Consider the following 21,624-nt stretch of genomic DNA (forward strand, 5'->3'; position numbering starts at 1 on the left):
TGTTCTTAGGTTGCTGTTATTCAAAGCATTCTCGCTCAGCTTGGACATACTGGCTGCAGCTTTTTGATGCGTTTTGATGATTTTAGCATCAGGTAGCCTAGATATGTGAAGCTGTCAATAACCCCCAGAATCACATTGCCAAAACTGATATAGCAACATCCTGGACCAAGGCATTTGTCTTCTTGATGCGATGCAAAAGTCACACTCTTTACAGACATGATGGCGTTTGTCCATTGGCCACTGAAGGTGTTCCTCAGTATGGAATATTGCTGCAGCATCATTGATGTAGAGCAACTCTGATTAGGACTTGCCACACCTTTGGCTTGGATCTCGGGTAGGATCAGTTCTGGTTGGTAAGTAGTAGATGATCCGAAGGCATATGACGGAGTAAAGGAAAGAATATTGCAAAGAGTGCCAGTGCCAGGACAAAACCCTATTTGACTGGACTGTGCATATCAAGGATTCCAATGTTGCCCATCATAGCTGATTTTACCTTTCATGCCCTAATGGAAAGAGGAAATTACACTGAAAAGCTTCAGTGGGCTGCCAATTTTCTTCAAATGTTTCAATAGATTGTCTCTGCTCACATGGTCAAATGCATTGGTGAGCTTGATAAAGCAATATATAGTGGTCTCCTTTGTTCATGGCATTTCCCTTACAACTGCTGAACTGAGAAGATTATGTTTATTGTAATCTTCCAGTACGAAGCTACACTAGATGTTTTTAGGCAAGATCTGCAGTCTCACAAGGGCAGTGTTGACCAAGACCCTCGCTCCAGTCAATCGGTGCCAAAGAAGAACCAGGCCATGGCATCGATCATTATGAAGTGCTTTGAAAGGTTGGTCATGAGGCATATTAACTGCATACTCCTGGAATACCTGGATCCACTGCAATTTGCATACTGTCACAATGGGTCCACAGCAGATGCCATCTCCCTGACCTACCCTCATCACTGGAGCATCTCAACAACAAGGACTCCTATGTCAGACTCCAATTCATTGACTATAGCTCCGCCTTCAATACCATAATCCCAGCCAAGCTCATATCAAAGCTCCAAAACATAGGACTTGGCTCTTCACTTTGCAACTGAATCCTCGACTTTCTGACCCATAGACCACAATCAGTAAGGATAAACAACACCTCCTCCACGATAGTCCTCAATACTGGGGCCCCACAAGGCTGCGTCCTTAGCTCCTTACTATACTCCCTATAGATGCACACGACTGTGTGGCAAAATTGGGCTCCAACTCCATCTACATGTTTGCTTATGACACGAACGTAGTGGGTCGGATCTCGAACAAAGATGAGTCAGAATACAGGAGGGAGATGGAGAACTTAGTGGAGTGGTGTAACGACAACAATCTCCCTCAATGTCAGCAAAACTAAGGAGCTGGCCATTGACTTCAGGAAGCAAAGTATCGTACACACCCCTGTATGCATCAATGGTGCTGAGGTGGAGATGGTTGACAGCGTCAAATCGAGGTGTGCACATCAACAATTTGTCCTGGTCCACCACGTCGACGCTACAACCAAAAAAGCACAACGGCATCTATAGTTTCTCAGGAAACTAAGGAAATTCGGCATGTCCACATTGACTTACCAATTTTTACAAATGCACCATAGAAAGCATCCTATCTGGCTGCATCACAGCCTGGAATGGCAACTGCTCAGCCCAAGACCGTAAGAAACTACAGAGTCGTGAACACAGCCCACTCCATCAAGCGATCCATTGACTCTGTCCTTTGTTCATGGCATTTCCCTTACAACTGCTGAAATTAAGATTATGTTGATTGTTATGTTGATGATCCAGGGATGAGGGTAGGGCAGGGAGATGGCATCTGCTGTGGACCCGTTGTGGCATTATGCAAATTGCAGTGGATCTAGGCATTCCGGGAGTATAGAATTTACAGTGCAGAAGGAGGCCATTCGGCCCATCGAGTCTGCACCAGCTCTTGGAAAGCACCCTACCCAAGGTCAGCACTTCCACCCTATCCCATAACCCAGTAACCCCACCCATTGACTACAGCTCCGCCTTCAACACCATAATCCCAGCCAAGCTCATATCAAAGCTCCAAAACCTCGGACTTGGCTCTCCACTCTGCAACTGGATCCTTGACTTTCTGACCAACAGACCACAGTCAGTAAGAATGAACACCAACACCTCCTCCACAATAGTCCTCAATACCGGTGCCCCGCAAGGCTGCGTACTTAGCCCCCTACTCTACTCCCTGTACACACACGACTGCATGGCAAAACTTGGTTCCAACTCCATCTACAAGTTTGCTGACGATACAACCATAGTGGGCCGGATCTCGAATAACGACGAGTCAGAATACAGGAGGGAGATAGAGAACCTAGCGGAGTGGTGTAACGACAACAATCTCTCCCTCAATGCCAGCAAAACTAAAGAGCTGGCCATCGACTTCAGGAAGCAAAGTACTGTACACACCCCTGTCTGCATCAACGGAGCCGAGGTAGAGATGGTGAGCAGTTTCAAATTCCTAGGGGTGCACATCACCAAAAATCTATCCTGGTCCACTCACGTCGACGCTATCACCAAGAAAGCACAACAGCGCCTATACTTCCTCAGGAAACTAAGGAAATTCGGCATGTCCACATTAACCCTTACCAACTTTTACAGATGCACTATAGAGAACATCCTATCGGGCTGCATCACAGCCTGGTATGGCAACTGCTCGGCCCAGGACCGCAAGGAACTTCAGAGAGTCGTGAATACCGCCCAGTCCATCACACGAACCTGCCTCCCATCCATTGATTCCATCTACACCTCCCGCTGCCGGGGGAAAGCAGGCAGCATAATCAAGGATCCCTCCCACCCGGCTTACTCACTTTTCCAACTTCTTCCATCGGGCAGGAGATTCAGAAGTCTGAGAACACGGACGAACAGACTCAAAAACAGCTTCTTCCCCACTGTCACCAGACTCCTAAATGACCCTCTTATGGACTGACCTCATTAACACTACACCCTGTATGCTTCATCCGATGCCAATGCTTATGTAGTACATTGTATATATTGTGTTTCCCTATTATGTATTCTCATGTATTTTCTTGAATTCTGTTTAATTCCCTTTTCTTCCCATGTACTGAATGATCTGTTGAACTGCTTGCAGAAAAATACTTTTCACTGTACCTCTGTACACGTGACAATAAACAAATCCAATCCAATCCAACACCAAGGGCAATTTTGGACACCAAGGGCAATTTATCATGGCCAATCCACCTAACCTGCACATCTTTGGACTGTGGGAGGAAACCGGAACACCCAGAGGAAACCCACGCACACACGGGGAGAACGTGCAGACTCCACACAGACAGCGACCCAAGCCGGAATCGAACCTGGGACCCTGGAGCTGTGAAGCAATTGTGCTATCCACAATGCTACCGTGCTGCCCAATGCAGTTAATATGCCTCATGACCAACCTCTCGAAGCACTTCATAACGATAGATGCCAAGGCCTGGTTCGTCTTTGGCACCGATTAACTGGAGTGAGGGTCTTGGTCAACACTGCCCTTGTGAGACTGCAGATCTTGGCTAAAAACATCTAGTGTAGCTTCGGACTGGAAGATTACAATCAACATTTGCCTTGGGAAAGCAGGTAGAATAATCAAAGACCCCTCCCATCTGGCTTATTGACTCTTGAAAATGAAAATCGCTTATTGTCACAAGTAGGCTTCAATTAAGTTACTGTGAAAAGCCCCTAGTCGCCACATTCTGGCGCCTGTCCGGGGAGGCTGTTACGGGAATCGAACCGTGCTGTTGGTCTGCTTTAAAAGCCAATGATTTAGCCCAGTGAGCTAAACCAGCCCCTGCACTCTTCCAACTTCTTCCATTGGGCAGGCAGCAGATATAAAAGTCTGAGAACAGATTCAAAAACAGCTGCTTCCCCGCTGTTACTAGACTCTTAAATGACCCTTCTATGGACTGATCTGACCTCTTCACAAATCCTCTCTACTGAGTAGTAATGCACTCCTGCTTCACCCGATGCCTGTGTATTTAGTGTATGTACATTGTGTATTTATGTATGCCCTATGTTTTTTTTTTTCATCTTTGGAATGATCTGTCTGTATTGTACACAGAACAATTCTTTTCACTGTACCTCGGTACACATGACAAAAAAGAAATCCAATTCAATTGGATGGACACAACTTTATCTTTAAAATCAAATCACATCACAAATATAATTCAGATCACACTGCTTGGCACTAATATAAGAGGAGTTCTATCATGCACTGCATTGAAAACAGATAAAAGATTCTACCTTCCTTTGCAACCACAACAAGTTCACAAGCATATGTTAAACTGTTCATATGTATCGAACATCTTTGGAGGATATCACTACCCAATTGCACTTTGCAGGCTTAAGTGGGAATTGGACTCAGTCCTCGAGCTGGAGTCTTGCTGCTCCTTTCTTGTGTGATGTTGTTCCTCGAGGTTACACTGATAATCTCTTTGCCTCTACTTCATATACAGATTTTACGGCGCTTGACCTCATGCTTCTAGTCATACACTCGCAGGATAACACTAATCAATCAATGATTTTGAGTCACAAATGTTAGTCGTGACTCACTGGGGAGTTGTATTTCTTCACAGGAACACAATATATGGGACTGCATTTGATCATTCTCTGTCCAAGGCATAGAAACAGTCGTTGTCCAATCAGCTCCTGTGCTCCCTCCCTGACTGTACATCGTGTTCTTCACTGCAGACTCTCACTGTTTATGCAGCTTATGCTGATACAGAGTTAGCCTTTTTAACACCAGGTTTTACTGGTGGCTTCATTTTGCTGGTGCCTTTTACGAATCCATCAGGCTATAGTGTAGTGTCCCTTGTAACTTGGCTATATTTCCCAGAATGCTTAGGGGCAGGGCTACAACAATATGGCAGACATTTCCCACAATGCTCAGCAGGAAGATGCCTCAATAATTGTTCTATTTGCGAAGGTTGCCCTTGCTTTTGTATAGTATCTCAATATTTGCATCTCACACATCCTGGGGCACTACCCATTCACTAGAAGAGACTGAAATTTGTGGAAATGCTGCGGAAGTGCTGATTTCCACACTTGCTGAGCTCCGGCAGGATAGGGGCAGCAACTGGAACTTTGCTCATGGCAAGTGAGTCAACAGCTTTGCTAAATTTCTACTGTGTTTGATATCCAACTCTGACATGACACAGGCTTCCTGTGGTGTCTCGAGCTTCCTTGTTCTCTGTAGAGCACAACTCGAGGTAGTGCTCCACCCATCTCTCCAACTGTTTACTGCAGTCAGTAATGACCTCCACTGTCTTTGTCTTCAATAGAGAATTTTTCTTTGCTGATGATCCTATTGCCTTCATATATGACCCAAGCACTCCCTATGTCATAACTATGAAGTACTTCTCAATATTCTGGCACAGCAGTCATTGACATCCTGCCTAGCAGTCTGTTGGACCTTTGAGTGGCTCTTGGTGCATCCGGAATCATCCCGCTCTGAACTCTCTTGTAATTAATGAGAGTGGACCGTTTGGCTTCAATGACTGGTTCCATTACCGTAATGTTGACCTCGAACCAGTTAGCATTTTTTCCACTCTTGCTTCCCAAATGTTAAGAGTGCAGTTGTTCCGTTTCACCTCTGCACTGTGGAAATGCTGGAGAGCGCATCTGTTCGATCGAGTCGAGGAACTGTTGTTTTTTATCTGGGTATGTGTTATTGCTGATTTCTGCTTTGAATGAAAAAGCTTCAAGGGTTGCATCCTGACCCTGGTCCAGTGCATCATAAAGTGATCTGTATCATAGTTAGTAATGTGGTAGCTGAGTGTTGGGAATGTTGTTCAGAATCATGGCAGGTTGCACTTTTATGTATTTTCTTTTTATTTTCTTTCTAATGATCTGTTTGAGCTGCTCATAGAAAAATACTTTCCACTGTGCCTTGGTACACGTGACAATAAACAAATCCAATAATCTGTTCCAGCTGTGCCAAAAGCTAGATCTTGATGTTTCCAGGGCATCTGTTCTAAAAGGTCGTAATTACACACACTTTCTGGTGTGGAGATGCCAGCGTTGGACTGGGGTGAGGAATGTACGAAGTCTTACAACACCAGGTTAAAGTCCAACATGTTTGTTTCAAACACTAGCTTTCGGAGCACTGCTCCTTCCTCAGGTGAATGAAGAGATACCTTTTTTCTTTCTAATGATCTGTTTGAGCTGCTCATAGAAAGATACTTTCCACTGTGCCTTGGTACACGTGACAATAAACAAATCAAATAATGATCTATTCCAGCTGTGCCAAAAGCTAGATCTTGATGTTTCCAGGGCATCTGTTCTAAAAGAAGGTCGTAATTACACACAGTTTCTGGTGTGGAGATGCCGGTGTTGGACTGGGGTGAGCACAGTAAGAACTCTTACAACACCAGGTTAAAGGTACCTCTTCGTTCACCTGAGGAAGGAGCAGTGCTCCGAAAGCTAGTGTTTGAAACAAACATGTTGGACTTTAACCTGGTGTTGTAAGACTTCTTAAGGTTTCTGGTAGCAGCAAAGCTCAAGCCATCTCTGTCCGTTCTGTTTTATCTTTTCAAGGACATTAAGGCTCTTGTTCCAGATCATTTGTTTATGCCTGTCTATGCTAAAGTGTTTGTAAAACAATGAAATAATGTGTTCAGCTCGTGTCTATTTTTTGACATTGCAGAACCTTTTGACAGAACAAACACAGCTCGAGCGGTCCATGAAAAATGCAAGTTTGACATGATCAAAAAGGAGTTTATCCAGGTAAAATCTAAAAAGATTGGGAATGTTTTAAAATATACATTATATACATACAATTTAATTTAAGATTAAAACGATGATGATTTCATCTTCATGGAATATGCTGGACCTATTCAAATTCTGAAACAAATAAATATAAAGCATAACTTCTATATACGGCTACCATTAAAATATAATCATTGTTAATCCAAAATCAGGGAATAAGAAGAAATTATAGATGTGGATTTATATAGCTCCTTTAATGATCATTGGATGTCTATTTAATGTGCTAAATTTTCACTACACAGTAAATAAGCAGGTGTGAATAAAAAGTTAGTAGCTGCTTCCAGTTATATTAGAACCAATCCCCACAAAACAAAGTACTTATGACTATCTTCAGGGTATTAGCTGCTAGTACGACCAATTTACATTTCTAATAACTATTATACAGAAAGGTTTCAAACCACTTGGTGTTTTCAAGTTTTGGGCAGAACAGAAACTGGACTGAAGAAATTGAAACAAATCTGGGAGGCAAATGTCTGTCGGTCCTTAGAGAACAAGTAAGATTAGGACTAAAATCCAAGATGCTTGAAAAACTCAGCAGGCCTGGCAGCATCAGTGAAGAGAGAAATAGACTATTTCAAGTCCGTACGATTTTACCGGAAGGTTAGGAATTGGGCAGTACACCGAAAGGTGGATGAAAAGATCAATGGTGGAAATTGTGAAGCTACTTTGTAAAGGGATTAAATTCAGTGCCTTACTCAGAAATTGCCAGATTGGTGAGGAAGTTTCTTTAGCTGAGCTTCTGGGCTCAGTAAGAATCAGGGCTTCTGTCTTAGAACAAGAGACCCTGATCAGACAAATAAAATGATAGACGATCATTCGCATTCAAGCCAATGCAGCAAACCTTGTAGGGAACAACTTGGAGAATCCATCTGGAAACCGCACCCCTTTTTTCCCAGAACCAGCTGCCATATTATGGTAAGTAGAGTTTAAATGTACCAAAGATGCTTTGAAATCGTCTAGCGGGTTAGGACAAGGTGTCAAGTAGGTAGATGAGCCGGGGTGGTCCAGTTGAGTGGTGGGGGATAGTCAGTTCAAGTTGGGCGTCAAGGGGACCAGTTGGGGGCTCGAGTGAGTCATAGTGGGTAGCTGTAGAGGGTTCAATTTGAGTGATTGCAGGGGAGGGGGGGTCAGTTGTATACGTACTCGGGTGTTAAGATTAGGTTTTTTTCCTAACGTTTCATGGTAACTATCAAGATAAAAAGTAAGAACCATCTGAAGTCTCCGATTCTTAAAGTAAGGAGTTGAAGATTTTTCCAGAGGGTCATGAGAGCAGGGGGATTGTCCATCAGACGTTCAAGCATCTGGGGCAGTTCCCATGGAGGAATTGCATTGGGAATTCCAAGAGGCCGCAGAGCATCTTCGGGGTCCATTCGGTCTCCAACTATGGGTCAGCTATTTTGGACTGAGATAAAGGGAAGTTTCTTCATACAAAGGAATGTCATATCCCAAAGAACTGTGAATGCTCAATTGTTGAGTATATTGAAGTCCGAAATTGATACGTTTTTAGAAACGCCAGTAGAAACCAGTTTTCCCTCTATTTTACCTAGACCTCTTGTAGTTTTTGAACACATCCTTCTCTCAACTTTCTCCTCTCTAAGAAGAAAACTCCCTGCTTCTCTAATCTACCCATATAAGTCCCTCATCTCTGGAATGATGCTCATAAATCTTTTCTGCACCCCTCTAAAGCTTTCACATTCTTTCTAATGTGTTCTAAATTGATTCATGGGGCACAGGTTGTTTGCAATAAACCCCCAATTATGAAGTAAATCAGGGACTACAAGACTTGATCAACCAGCAAGAATGAGCACTTTTAAATAGTAAACTTGGGGTCAAGGCAAATCCCAATGCCTTTTATACATATATAAGAAGCAAGAGGGTAGTTAGGGAAAGAGTAAGCCCACTCGAGGACAAAGGAGGGAATTTATACGTAGAGTCAGAGGAAGTGGGTGAGATTCTTAATGAGTACTTTGCATCGGTATTCACCAAGGAGGGGGACATGATGGATGTTGAGGTTAGGGATGGATGTGTGAATACTTTAAGACATGTCAGCATAATGATGGAGGAAATGTTGAATATCTTAAGGTGTATTAAGGTCCCCTGGGTCAGATAAGATCTATCCCCGGTTACTGTGGCAAGAGAGAAAATAGCTGGGGCCTTAACAGAAAACTTTGCATCATCTTTGGGCCACAGGCGAGATTCCTTTGTTTAAAAAGGGAAGCGGGGATAATCCAGGTAATTATAGGCCGGTGAGCCTAACGTCAGTGGTGGGGAAGCTGTTGGAGTAGATACTGAGACAGGATTTACTCACATTTGGAAGCAAATGGACTTGTTCGTGATAGGCAACATGGTTTTGTGCGGGAAAGGTCATGGCTTACCAACTTGATTGAGTTTTTTGAGGAAGTGACAAAATCAATTGATGAGGGAAAGGTTGTGCATGTTGTTTACGTGGACTTTAGTGAGGTGTTTGACAAGGTCCATCATGGCAGACTGGTACAAAAGGTAGAGTCGCATGGGACCCGTAGTGCGCTAGCTAGATGGATAAAGAACTTGGCTTGGCAACACGAGATAAGAGAGTAGCATTGGAAGGGAGCTTATCAGTATGGAGATCTGTAACTAGTGGTGTTCCACAGGGATCAGTGCTGGGATCATTGTTGTTCATAATATATATAAATGATCTGGAGGAAAATGTCTGATTAGCAACGTCGCAGATGCCTCTATATTCTGCTGTCAGAGAATACAGCAGAATATAGATAGATTGAAGAGTTGGGCATAAAAATGGTAGAGTTCAATTCGGACAAATACGAGGTGATTCATTAAGGAAGAGCAACTTCAAGTGTGAATTATGCAGTAAATGGCAGAACCCTTAGGAACATTGACATACAGGGGAATCTGAGAGTTCAGGTCCATTGCCCCATAAAAGTTGCAATGCAGGGGGATAAGGTGGTCAAGAAGGCAGATGGCATGCTTGCCTTCAGAGGCCGGGGCATTGAGTATAAGAGTTGGCAGGTCATGTTACAGTTGTATAAAACTTTAGTTAGGCCACATTTGGAATATTACGTGCAATTCTGGTTGCCACACTAACAGAAGAACATGGATGCTATGGACAAAGAAGGTTTACCAAGATGTTGCCTGGTCTGGAGGATGTTGGCCATAAGGAGAGGTTGAATAAAGTCAGATTGTAGCGTTGGGAAGATGGAGGCTGAGCGGAGACCTGATTGAGGTCTGCAAAATTACTTGAGGTATAGACAGGGTGAATAGTCAGGAGCTTTACCCAGCATGGAAGACAAGGGGGCACAGGTTCAAGGTGAGAGGGGGAAAGTTTAGGGGAGATGTGTGGGGAAAGCTTTTCATGTAGAGGGTGGTGGGTGCCTGGAACGCATTGCCAGTGGGAGTGTTGGAGGCAGGCGCAATAGCAGCGTTTATGATGTATCTTGGTAGACACAAGAATGGGCAGGGAATGGAGGGCTACAGATCATTTAGGAAATAAGTAGTAGGTCTAAATAAGGAATTAAGATCGGCGCAGGCTTGGTGGGCCGAAAAGGCCTGTTACTGTGCTATAATGTTCTTTGACCATTTGCCTTTATTGCCTGCTGTACCTACGTGCTTACTTTCAGCGACTGATGCACGAGGACACCAAGGTCTCACTGAGTATCCACCTCTCTCAGTTTACACCCATTCAAATAATAATCTGCCTTCTTATTTTTGCTACCAAAGTGGATAACTTCACATTTATCCAAATTATACTGTATCTGCCATGCATCTGCCCATTCGCACAGACTGTCCAAATCCCAATGAAGCATCTCTGCATCCTCCTCACTTACTCGCCCTCTGTATCATTTGCAAATTTGGAGATAATACATTTATTCCCTCGTCCAGATCATTGATATATAATGTGAACATTTGGAGTCCTGACATAGATCCCTGCAGTACCCGACTATCCCTGCCTGCCAATCAGAAAAATACCCATTTATTCCAACTCTTTGCTCCTTGTCTGCGAACCAGCATTCTCTCCATCTCAAGACACCAGCCACATCCCATGCGCTTTAACTTTACCGAATAATCTGCTACGTGAGACCTTGTCGAAAACCTACAGTCTCAATTAACCACATCCGTCTGTTCTCTCTGGTCAACTCTACTAATTACATCTTCAAAGAATTCCAGTAGATTTATTTAATTGCTCCTCACATAAATTGCATCATCTCTATCCCACTCAGATCCCGTAACCTGATTACCTAAGTCAAACGCACTGTTTGAAATTATCTACCCCACAGGGAACAATCCAAAATACCTAATATTCCACTAACCCCACATAGGTAAACAAGTGCCTAATTATCTCACTTTTACAATATCTTAATTGTAGTCCTAGCAGACACACAGACTGGTTATCGTAACCTAGGTTCTTTACTAACATTACTGCAACATATACATACCTTATACAGGCTTTTAATAACGCAACAGATATATATAAAGTCTATATTAAAAACTTCTTCCATTCGTCACATATCCTTGTACTATTTATATGCCTTTAAAATACTTTTGGATTCCCTTTTTTGTTAGCTACCAGTTTCTTCTCAAACTTGCTCTTTGCCACTCATTTTCCCTTTAATTTCTCCTCTAAACGTTCCATATTTAGCCTCATTCGCACTTGAATTATATCAACCTGAAATCTGTCATAAGCACCTTTCTCTGCTGCATCATATAAGGATCTCTGGATTTGGTTGCTCTTCCTTTATCCCTCCTGGCAGTGTACTTCACCTGTATCTGAAACAATTCTTTAAAGATGACCAGCAAACTGTTCCTCTAGAGACATGCCCACTTAGAAAACTAACAAATATCTTACTCAAATCTTAATCTGGTTTAGCTCACAAGGCTAAACCGCTGGCTTTTAAAGCAGGCCAGCAGCGCGGTTCGATTCCTGTACCAGCCTCCCCGGACAGGCGCCGGAATGTGGCGACTAGGGGCTTTTCACAGTAACTTCATTGAAGTCTACTCGTGACAATAAGCGATTTTCATTTCATATATCTAATTACTCACAAACATCCCAAAGTATTTGCACCTGAGGAGCAGTTAAGATTTAATGAAATGTAATATTGTCATAATTTAAACTAGTGAAATGTAAGTTTGTCATAATTTAGCTCTGGGCTGGACAGCTGGTTTGTAATGCAGAACAAGGCCAGCAGCACGGGTTCAATTCCCGTACCGGCTTACCCAAACAGGTGCCAGATTGTGGCAACTGGGAGCTTTTCACAGCAACTTCATGCTTGTGGCAATAAAAGATTATTGTTATTATTATTTAAACCACAAGAGTGAACGTTGTTTCAAATATTTTCACTGCTGGCAAAATAATTCTTAAAGTATACAATCCAGAATTTTCACATGTAAGATATAGAATACAATGGAGAAGAACCAAAAGCATAATTCATTTTCTAGTACATTGTGATAAGTTTCATATTTTACTTGGTGAATGTTCTGGCATTTTGTCTTTAAAACCAAAATATTTGATAGTTATGGAGGAGTGAATGATATGTAAATCCATTAAATTACAGATTGTGGGAGTACAGTTCTGGTCCAACAGCACCAGCGTGGATGGCTAGTTTTGAGATGCTAGAGTTGTACTTAATCTATCCCATTTATCTTGGTGCAGTACCACACACTTCAAAGTTGTCCTCAGTGTGAAGATGTAACATGGATCAATTTATTTATGCTTTAATGGATGGGTGCACCAGAGAGCGATTAATGACGTTGACATTCTCGCAGTCTGCTGCAAAACCAGTCTGACAACTAAGTAATTCAAAATGATGCACCTACCAGGTTTAATCTTGAAGCTCACAACACAGTACGTTTTGTGTCCTTGCTCCCCGCCAATGTTTGTTCAATATGGAGAACTAATTCAATTGTGGGTGGTAATATATTTTTGCCAACAATTGACTGGGTCTAGAGGTATGGGTAAATATTTACAGGGTCACTCCGCACCCCAGCTTCTACAACTAGGGTCCACGATTGCCCTGGAGTTTCCAGCAATTGGAAACCAATCTCCAGAACACTGCTTTGTGCAACGTTGGATAAAAATCGTCAAGACATCAAAAAATATATTTTTGGTCTTTTCTCTCCTCTTTACCAGATATACAAATCATGAAAATGGGGGGGTGGAGAATGTTATTTGGTTGACAGTCAACCATCATCCAATTAAATGATGAATATTTGTGCTTCCCAATTGTTGTAGGAAGGTAGTGCATCCTGAAGTTGGATATGTTGTTGACTAATGGCAAGAGTATGGATGCAAGTCATGTGATTAAACCTCCAGGAATATATTTAATCACAGTTGGCAAACCACCCAGCATTGGGTAACATTTTCTCCACCTCATGGGTTCCTGTCCTCGTGATGGAACAAAAAATGCTATGGATTGCTGATGGAGGAGAATTGGGCATTGGCCGATGGATATAATTCTGACTATGGTTATCAGATTGCTGCTTAACTTGTTTTAATCTTTATTATTGTCACAAGTAGATTTACATTAACACTGCAATGAGGTTACTGTGAAAATCCCCTAGTCGCCACATTCTGATGCCTGTTCAGCTACACAGATGGAGAATTCAGGATGTCCAATTCACCTAACAAGCATGTTTTTCGGGACTTGTGGGAGGAAACGGGAGCACCCGGAGGAAACAGGAGCACCCAGAGGAAACCCACGCAGACACTGAGAACGTGCAGACTCTGCACAGACAGTTACCCAAGCGGGAATCGAACCAGGAACCGTGGTGCTGTGAAGCAACAGTGCTAATCACTGTGCTACCGTGCTGCCCTTGTCTATGGGACATTTCTCCCAACTTTGGCACAGGTACCCTGATAGTGAGGCAGGCTCTGCAGAATTGGGCTGGGTCTGTGCTTTTTGTAAGATGGTACAAATGTATGATGCAGTTGAGTGGCTGGCTAAACAACCTGACAGGGCAGTTAAGTGTTTGCCACATTGTTGAGGGTCTGGAATTAAATGTAGGCTGGACCAGGTAAAGATGGGAGATTTCCCTTCCTAAAGTGAATTAGTTAGAATTTTATGTTAACCCAGCAGGGTTTCTGATGACATCATGTGAAAGCAAGATTCATGAAAGGTGGCTCACAGCAGGGTCTTTGCTTTTGATCCCTTTTACCAGTTTTTTCATGTGTTTTTGATGTCCAAACTCATTTAGTGGAGTTAGTAAACTGTTTCCCAGTGGAGTCATGCCAAAAGCCTCAACGAAGAAGCCCACTGTAAAGAAAGCCCAGGATGGTAGCCGATCGAAAGAACTTGAAGGAGGGACGATGGCTGCCACACCCATTACATTAGCCAAGCTGGTTATAGTGATGGAGCTGGCAAAATACGGCAAGCTGATAGCAGTTTGAATGGCAGGTCAAAGCGATAAAGGCGTCATTTGAAGCCATTGTCAAGGAGGTACTGAACGAGACTCGTAATCAGCTCAAAAAGACCTTGAATGTGGTGAATGCACAAGTTGAGATGGTGATGGGTCTGGAGGAGGCCTTGTCGCAGCATGACAGGCGTTTCGCCTCGATGGAAGCGGAGTTGCTGCTCATGGCAGACAGCAACAAGAGTCTGAGGCTGAAGGTGGAGGATCTTGAGAACAGATCGAGATGGTTGAACGTCAGGATGGTGAGGTTGCCAGAGTGAGTGGACAGCTCAAAACTGACTGAGTACTTCTCGGAAATGTTTTCTCGGCCAGTGGGAGGGGATGAGACCTTGGTCTCACCAGAGTTGGATAGAACTCATCTGGTGCTCCAGCATAAGCCACGGTCGAATGATGGTAATGTTGTGGGTGGTAATTATCCGTTTCTCAATTATCGGAGAAGGCCTTGGGGTGGGCAAAAAGGAGCCTCAGCATCAACTGGTATGGGCACACAGTGATTATACCAGGACATTAGGACTGAGCTGGCGAAGAGGTGTGCGGCCTTTAACAAGGCGAAGGCACTGCAATTAACAATAACTAAGGGAATCTTTGTCTCACCCTAGAGATGAGGCTGGAAGCCATCTTAGGTGGGCCTGGGACAAAGGAATTTACGTAGGAAGATTGTAACATGATGTAGGAAAATTGCACCAAGGTGCATATGGCTGGCTCAAGCAGGAGTGCGAGTGGAACCCCCCCCCTGCCCAACAAAGTTAGTCATCTGGAACATGTGGGGCCTAGTTGGGGGGGGGGGGGGGGGTTAAAGGGTTTGAAGGGACGGTGTGATGTTTCTACAAGAGACTCTCACCTGCAGGAACAGGCTATGCTGCAGAAGGCCTGGGTGAGTCATGTTTTGACAGTAGGGCTTTTGTGTGTGGGGGGGGGGGGGGGGGGGGGAGGGTGTAGTACTCGAGGATCAACATTTCTGCCATGAGTAGGAACCTGCTCCCTGTGGTGAAGAATGTGGAATACTGGATGAGGATTATTTCTGACCACGCGCCACACTTGGTGTTGGAGGCAGGTCAGATGCAGCACATAGGATGGAGACTTAATGTATGACTGTTCGCTGATACTGGTTTAGTGTGAAGATCTCTAGGGCCATAAAGGAATAAATGGAGTTGAATGAGAATGGGGTGGTCTTGCCCTCCACTTTGTTGGCGGCATTAAAGGCGATGATTGTGGGGGAGATCATCTCGTATGAGGCACATTTGAATAGAGCCAGGAAGGAGCATCAGGAGCTGGTAGATGTGATTTTGGAAGTGGACCGGGAATATGCAAGTGACCAATGACAGAGTTATGGGCAAGCAGGAAGAAGCTGCAAATGCAGTTTGACCTGGTGTCCCAGTACACCAGTTAAAGCGCTTAAAAGGGATGCTGTATGAATATGGGAGAAGGCTAGCCGCCTTCTGGCTCACCAGTTAAGGTGACAGCAAGTGGCTAGCAAGTTTGTGCAGATGAGGGTGCCAGGGGAATGGGTTTGTTTCCGCCCCAGAAAAGGTGAATAGAACGTTTCAAACCTTTTATGAGGGGCTGTACAGGTCGGAGCCATCAAGAGGACAAGTGGGAGATTATAGTTTCTAGAGATTTTGGAGTTCCCACAGGTGGGGGAGGATTTCCGGGAGGAGTAGGAAGCACCGTTGGAGCTGGAGAAAGATGCGGGCGGGGAGCGCACCGGGCTGGATGGGTTCCCGGTAGAATTCTATAAGACGTTCGTGGATCAGCTGTCTCCGTTGCTGTTAGGGATGTTCAGTGGACTGGCGTGGAGCTCTCGCCCAGAGACGCTGGGGCAGGTGTTTATCTCCCTCTTGAAGAAGGATAGGGATCCCATGGAGTGTGTGTCATACCACCAGATTTTTTTGCGCAATGTAAATGTGAAGCTTTTGGGTACGGTCTTAGCATCGGGATTGGAGCCCTGTCTCCTGGAGGTAGTGGGGCAGGATCAGACTGGTTTTGTGAAGGGCAGGAAATTGCCATCCAATGTGAGGTGGCTACTCCATGTAGTTCTCACCCCAGCAGTGCAGTCGGAACCGGACATAATAGTTCACTGGACACACAAAAAGCGTTTGATAGAGTTGAATGGAGCTTTTCTTTTGCAGTGCTAGAGAGGTTTGGGCTGGGTCCTGGATTTGTTTTGTGGGTGTGCAGTTGTACAAAACCCCATCTGGAAGCTTACATACTAACACCACCGAGTTCTGGGTCATTTCGGCTGCATAGTGGGACGAGGTAGTGTGTCCTATATCTCCTCTCGCATAGGCGATCGAGCCATTGGCTTTTGCACTGCACTGAGGGCCTCGAACCAGTGGAGAGGAATTGTTAGAGGTGAGGTAGAGCACCTGCTGTCCCTGTATGCAGATGACCTTCTGTTGTACATAAGGGATCCGGGCAAGTCATAGGGGACATTATGGAAATATTGAAGAGGTTCGGCTCCTTCTGGGTTATAAGTTACATTTAGGGGGAAAGCGATTATTTTGTGGTTGGCCCTCCAGAGGCAGAGTTAAGTTGGGGGTGCTTCCGTTCGACTGGCTGGGACTAACTTCTGGTATCTGGGGGTCCAGGTGGCATGGGTTTGGTCGGGACTTGCACCAGCCTGCCGAGCAGGGGCGGGGTAGATTTGCGGAGGTGGGACAGCCTTTCGTTGTTGTTGGTGGACCATTAAGATGAGCATATTGATGCGACTTTTTGTTTCAATGCCACCCAGTCTTTCTGCCAAAGTCGCTTTTTCGGGTGTTGGAGCAGGTCATAACGGGCTTTCTCTGGGCTAGGAGAGAGCTCCTCAAATTTAGAGGAGGGTTCTTACAGAGGGGAATATGCAGATGGAGGGGGGCGGGTCGCTGCCAAATTACCTCCAAGTACTGGATTTTGTTCGTAGGACATTTTCCAGTGGCGCCATCATTTACTTTATTGGAGAGGATTCTTTCCTTCACAGGGCAGGAAGAGGGTACCCCGTCCGGGACAGATGGGGGAGGAGCAGGCCCCAACAGATGGGGGAGGAGCAGGCCCCGATAGATGGGGGAGGAGCAGGCCCCGATCGATGGGGAGGAGCAGGCCCCGATAGATGGTGGGAGAGCAGGCCCCGATAGATTGGGGAGGAGCAGGCCCCGACGATAGATGGGGGAGGAGCAGGCCCCGATAGATGGGGGAGGAGCAGGCCCCGATAGATGGGGGAGGAGCAGGCCCCGATAGATGGGGGAGGAGCAGGCCCCGATAGATGGGGGAGGAGCAGGCCCCGATAGGTGAGCTCATGGTGGTGTTCAGGGCACACCTTGCCATGCCAAAATGAGGCGATGTTTTGAGGGGGTTGAGGACAGGTGTGAGCGGTGTTCGAGCGGGCCTGTGAATCATATGCACATGTTCTGGTTCTGTCCCAAATTGGTATGTTTTTAAATGTCTTTCTTTAGCACCACATCGGCAATCCTAAATATTGATTTAGAGCCCTGTCCGCTGGTGAATATATCTGGGGTCTCTGATCAGCCAGAGCTGAGGAAGGGCGCAGGGCAGATCTCTGCCTCGCTGATTGCTCAGAGACAAATTCTACTGAACAGTAGTACCTCGGCATGGCTAGATGACTTGATGGAGATTCTGTGCCTCAAGAAGGCCAAATTTACAGTGAGGGGGTCGATTGGAGGGTTCTACCTTAGATGGCAGCCTTTCCTTTTGCACTTTAAGGAATAGGTCGCTGTTAGTGGGGGGAGGGGGGGGGGTTGTGGTTGTATTTCTGTTTGGGTTAAGCGGTTCTGTTACTTTGTTATTTGTAATTTTTGATATTGGTGTTGTGATTGTTTTGGTTGTATATTTTTAATATAAAAATTCCAGAAGTATATATTTTTTTTATGTTAGCCCAGCAGCTTGTAAGGTGTTTACCCAACATAACACACTTTGTCTCAATTGATTTCAGTTAATATCAGATTTCTGTTTAATAATATTTAATTAATCTTGTTTTTGAGAAGGTCTTTGCACATTTACCTGATGCAAAAATTAACCAGTTGCATTTTTACGACAAACGCATGGTTTTTGCACCAGGCCATAATTTACCAGAATTTTATTTTTCAGTTTCACACCTTACTATTGTGTGACTTGAACTTCCAATGTCTCTGACTGTACTATTGTGCCCAAGTTGATCCGGTACATAGTTGTGTTTTTAATAATAGCCATGAAATATATGCAAGATGCAGTGATTCGGGTATGATTTTCTTTTTTAGTCGTGGCACAAGCTTAAAGAAAGGAGAGACTTGTTCAGCATCCTACCAGCAGCGGCAACAACAGAGTGTGGGGGAAGATGACGGACTGTCTCTAAATGCAGGGCGTGTCTTGAAGAAAAGTGGAAATCCTATTGCGAACAAACACCGATGCTTCCATCAATGGAAGGATTTCGTCTGGCAGTGATGATTTCATTTAAAAACTTGTCTGATTTCTAACTTTTTTTTTGGCTTTTATGTGGCAACAAAAACTATGGATTTTTTTTGTCTTTTTTGTTTCCTACATTTGTCGCAACAAGCTGGCAATGAAGCCTACATAATAACACTGAAGAATAGAATCCTAGAATTAAGGACAGATGATTATTAAAACAGTCTTTTGAAAGATCCTTCTGAATCCTCAAAAGGTAAAACATTTACTTAAGTGATTCTAATGGATTTGCTGCAAAAGTTCGGTTTGTGCAATTTGGAACGGGATAAGTGAGTGGGAAGGATATGAGAAATGATGAATAGTAGAAAGTTTAGCAAATGCACCATCTCCATTGCACTATTTTGAATGGTGGCAGGGCTATTATTTGCAGTGTTATAACTGTAGTAAACTTTAACTTTTGAGTTAAAAGGTGTCCTGTTCCACTCTAACAATAATTGTTGCCCCTTTCGCAGATTAAGAATACATATTTATCCATTTCCACCCACCCCCCAATTATTGTTACTCTATGTAACATATACTGAGCAAATGCGTTTTCATAGTCTAATCCTTTGTTCCTGGACATCAAATAAAGCTTCATTCAAACACAATGCCATCTAAATCTTCCTTTATTTACTATGAATAAAATCAAAACAGAAAATACATCTTGTAGGATGCTACGCAAAATGTTGGTGAAAGATGAGGTTTTTTCAGTTTATTTATTGAACCATTCTGGAGGCCAAATTCAAAAAGTGCTGTCTTTTTAAGTAATTAACTTGTTCCTTTTATGTTTATTGCTGTCCAAGTTTATTGTACAAAGTATGGAAATCAGTCTTTGCTATGTTCTATATATTGTTTTTCTTTTGAAATTCCCTTTTGTATTTTGTATATTGTCTAAATTTAAATAAAGTTTGCATATGGAAAAACTTGCTGAATTAAGCATTTACAGAGAAATATTGTACTACTTTTACATGGCTATTGATTCAACTTCCAACCTGCTGTAAATTACATTGGTTTCAGCAATTACAAACTAGCAACTGTAACTGGTAGCCGACACTAGCATTTTTGAACTTGGTGCTCAGATGCAGTTTGACTCAATTACCATGAGACAACTTGCATTATTATGAATTGAAAAATCAAGCCGCTTTTAGACCACAGAGTAATTTGCATTATTAGTTGTGTTTGCACAGTCACCGACTCAATTATTTTGCTGCCAATTATTTTGTTGCAGAGTAGCCTCAAATCAATGTTACACTGGCTTACCAGGTAACATTGTAATACTCGGCTTTGTACTGTGTATATGGCCTCACCCAAGTTGAAAAGCTTTCCAATTTGAATTTGTAGCAACTTTATAACTGGAGCTAAAGTTTTATACTATTTCTGGATCATATTACCATTTCAGGTTTCCCTCCTTTAAAAATATTTTGTGATTAAATTATTTTTATTTTTTACAGAGGAATGCAAGTAAACAGAGGCCAAATCATCCGCATAATTGATTCAAGCCAAGACCATAGTATTAAGTTACAAGGTTGCAATTACCTTTACATGCTTGTGCAAAGGATGACTAATGAAGGCTAGGCAACAAATATAATTTTGACAAAATCACTTCTAATTGAAGATAATGGAAAAAGCACGTAAAGATGATGAGGGAAAAGTTTGAATTTGTCACTGATCAGTTGAATTTCCTTGAGTTAGAATAATAAGTAAATAAGATGTTTTAAAAATAGTAATCTCAAATTATTGATTAAGTATTTTTAAATCTACCATTCTAAAACATAAATGTAATGTGTGACAACCAAACTTAGTGAATGTTCTCATTTTTGTTTGTTATAGAAATATATAATGTCTGGTTAGCAAAGCACATTTTCGCACAATTATTTGGCCTCAGTTGGTATGGAAGTAATTCTTTGCAAGAGATTCAAGGTTTATTGCAGCAGCCATTCCTTATTAACTTGTCTGGACCAAGTGATTTCCATAAAATGGCATGAATTACACTGTAAATAAATAAATAAATATTTCTGTTACACTGTTCTACTGTTGTTAATTGCAAGTTTTACTTTGTTTTTCTAGAGGAAGTGTAACAATTTTGGTTACTCCCCAGTAGTTTTTACTATACCCAAAGCAAAAGCTTCCATAGATCTGCATACCCTTCCTTTGAACCGCAACTTGACTAAAGGTGATTATTAGTATGTTACATAGCTGCACTAGCAGCAAGCCTTTTTACTGTTAGCATGTACACGGAAAGAGTATGGCTTATTTCCATACCCTCCTAGCTCTCTAATCAGCAGTCATACACTAACAGTCTGGCTTTCAAACAACTAATTTAGTGGGGTTTTTTTAAATTTAGAGTACCCAATTATTTTTTTCCAATTAAGGGGCAATTTAGAACAAAGAAAATTACAGCACAGGAACAGGCCCTTCGGCCCTCCCAGCCTGCGCCAATCCAGATCCTTTATCTAAACCTGTTGCCTATTTTCCAAGGTCTACTTCTCTCTGTTCCCCACCCGTTCATATATCTGTCCAGATGCATCTTAAATGATGCTATCGTACCCACCTCTACCACCTCCGCTGGCAACATTCCCACCACACTCTGTGTAAAACACTTTCCACGCACATCTCCCTTAAACTTTTCCCCTCTCACCTTGAAATCGTGACCCCTTGTAATTGACACCCCCACTCTTGAAAAAAGCTTGTTGCTATCCACCCTGTCCATACCTCTCAATTTTGTAGACCTCAATCAGGTCTCCCCTCAACCTCCGTCTTTCCAATGAAAATAATCCTAATCTACTCAACCTTTCTTCATAGCTAGCACCCTCCATACCAGGCAACATCCTGGTGAACCTCCTCTGCACCCTCTCTAAAGCATCCACATCCTTCTGGTAATGTGGCGAACAGAACTGCACGCAGTATTCCAAATGTGGCCTAACCAAAGTCCGATACAACTGTAACATGACCTGCCGACTCTTGTACTCAATACCCCGTCCGATGGAAGCAAGCATGCTGTATGC

At 43.3% G+C, this 21,624-nt stretch overlaps 1 protein-coding gene across 2 annotated transcripts in view; it reads left to right on the forward strand.

Annotated features, from left to right (window-relative positions):
• tent2 (terminal nucleotidyltransferase 2) overlaps positions 1-20,647 on the forward strand; it is a 111,086-nt gene extending 90,439 nt beyond the window's left edge. For both annotated transcript variants that reach the window (XM_038805567.1, XM_038805566.1), the window contains 2 exons: positions 6,681-6,760; positions 18,436-20,647. In XM_038805567.1, the coding sequence (XP_038661495.1) occupies positions 6,681-6,760; positions 18,436-18,516 (161 nt within the window). In that variant the 3' untranslated portion in view covers positions 18,517-20,647. The remainder of the gene's footprint in view (positions 1-6,680; positions 6,761-18,435) is intronic.
• The last annotated feature ends 977 nt before the right edge of the window (positions 20,648-21,624 follow it).

This window comes from Scyliorhinus canicula, chromosome 8 (genome assembly GCF_902713615.1).
Source record: "Scyliorhinus canicula chromosome 8, sScyCan1.1, whole genome shotgun sequence".
Classification (NCBI taxonomy): domain Eukaryota; kingdom Metazoa; phylum Chordata; class Chondrichthyes; order Carcharhiniformes; family Scyliorhinidae; genus Scyliorhinus; species Scyliorhinus canicula.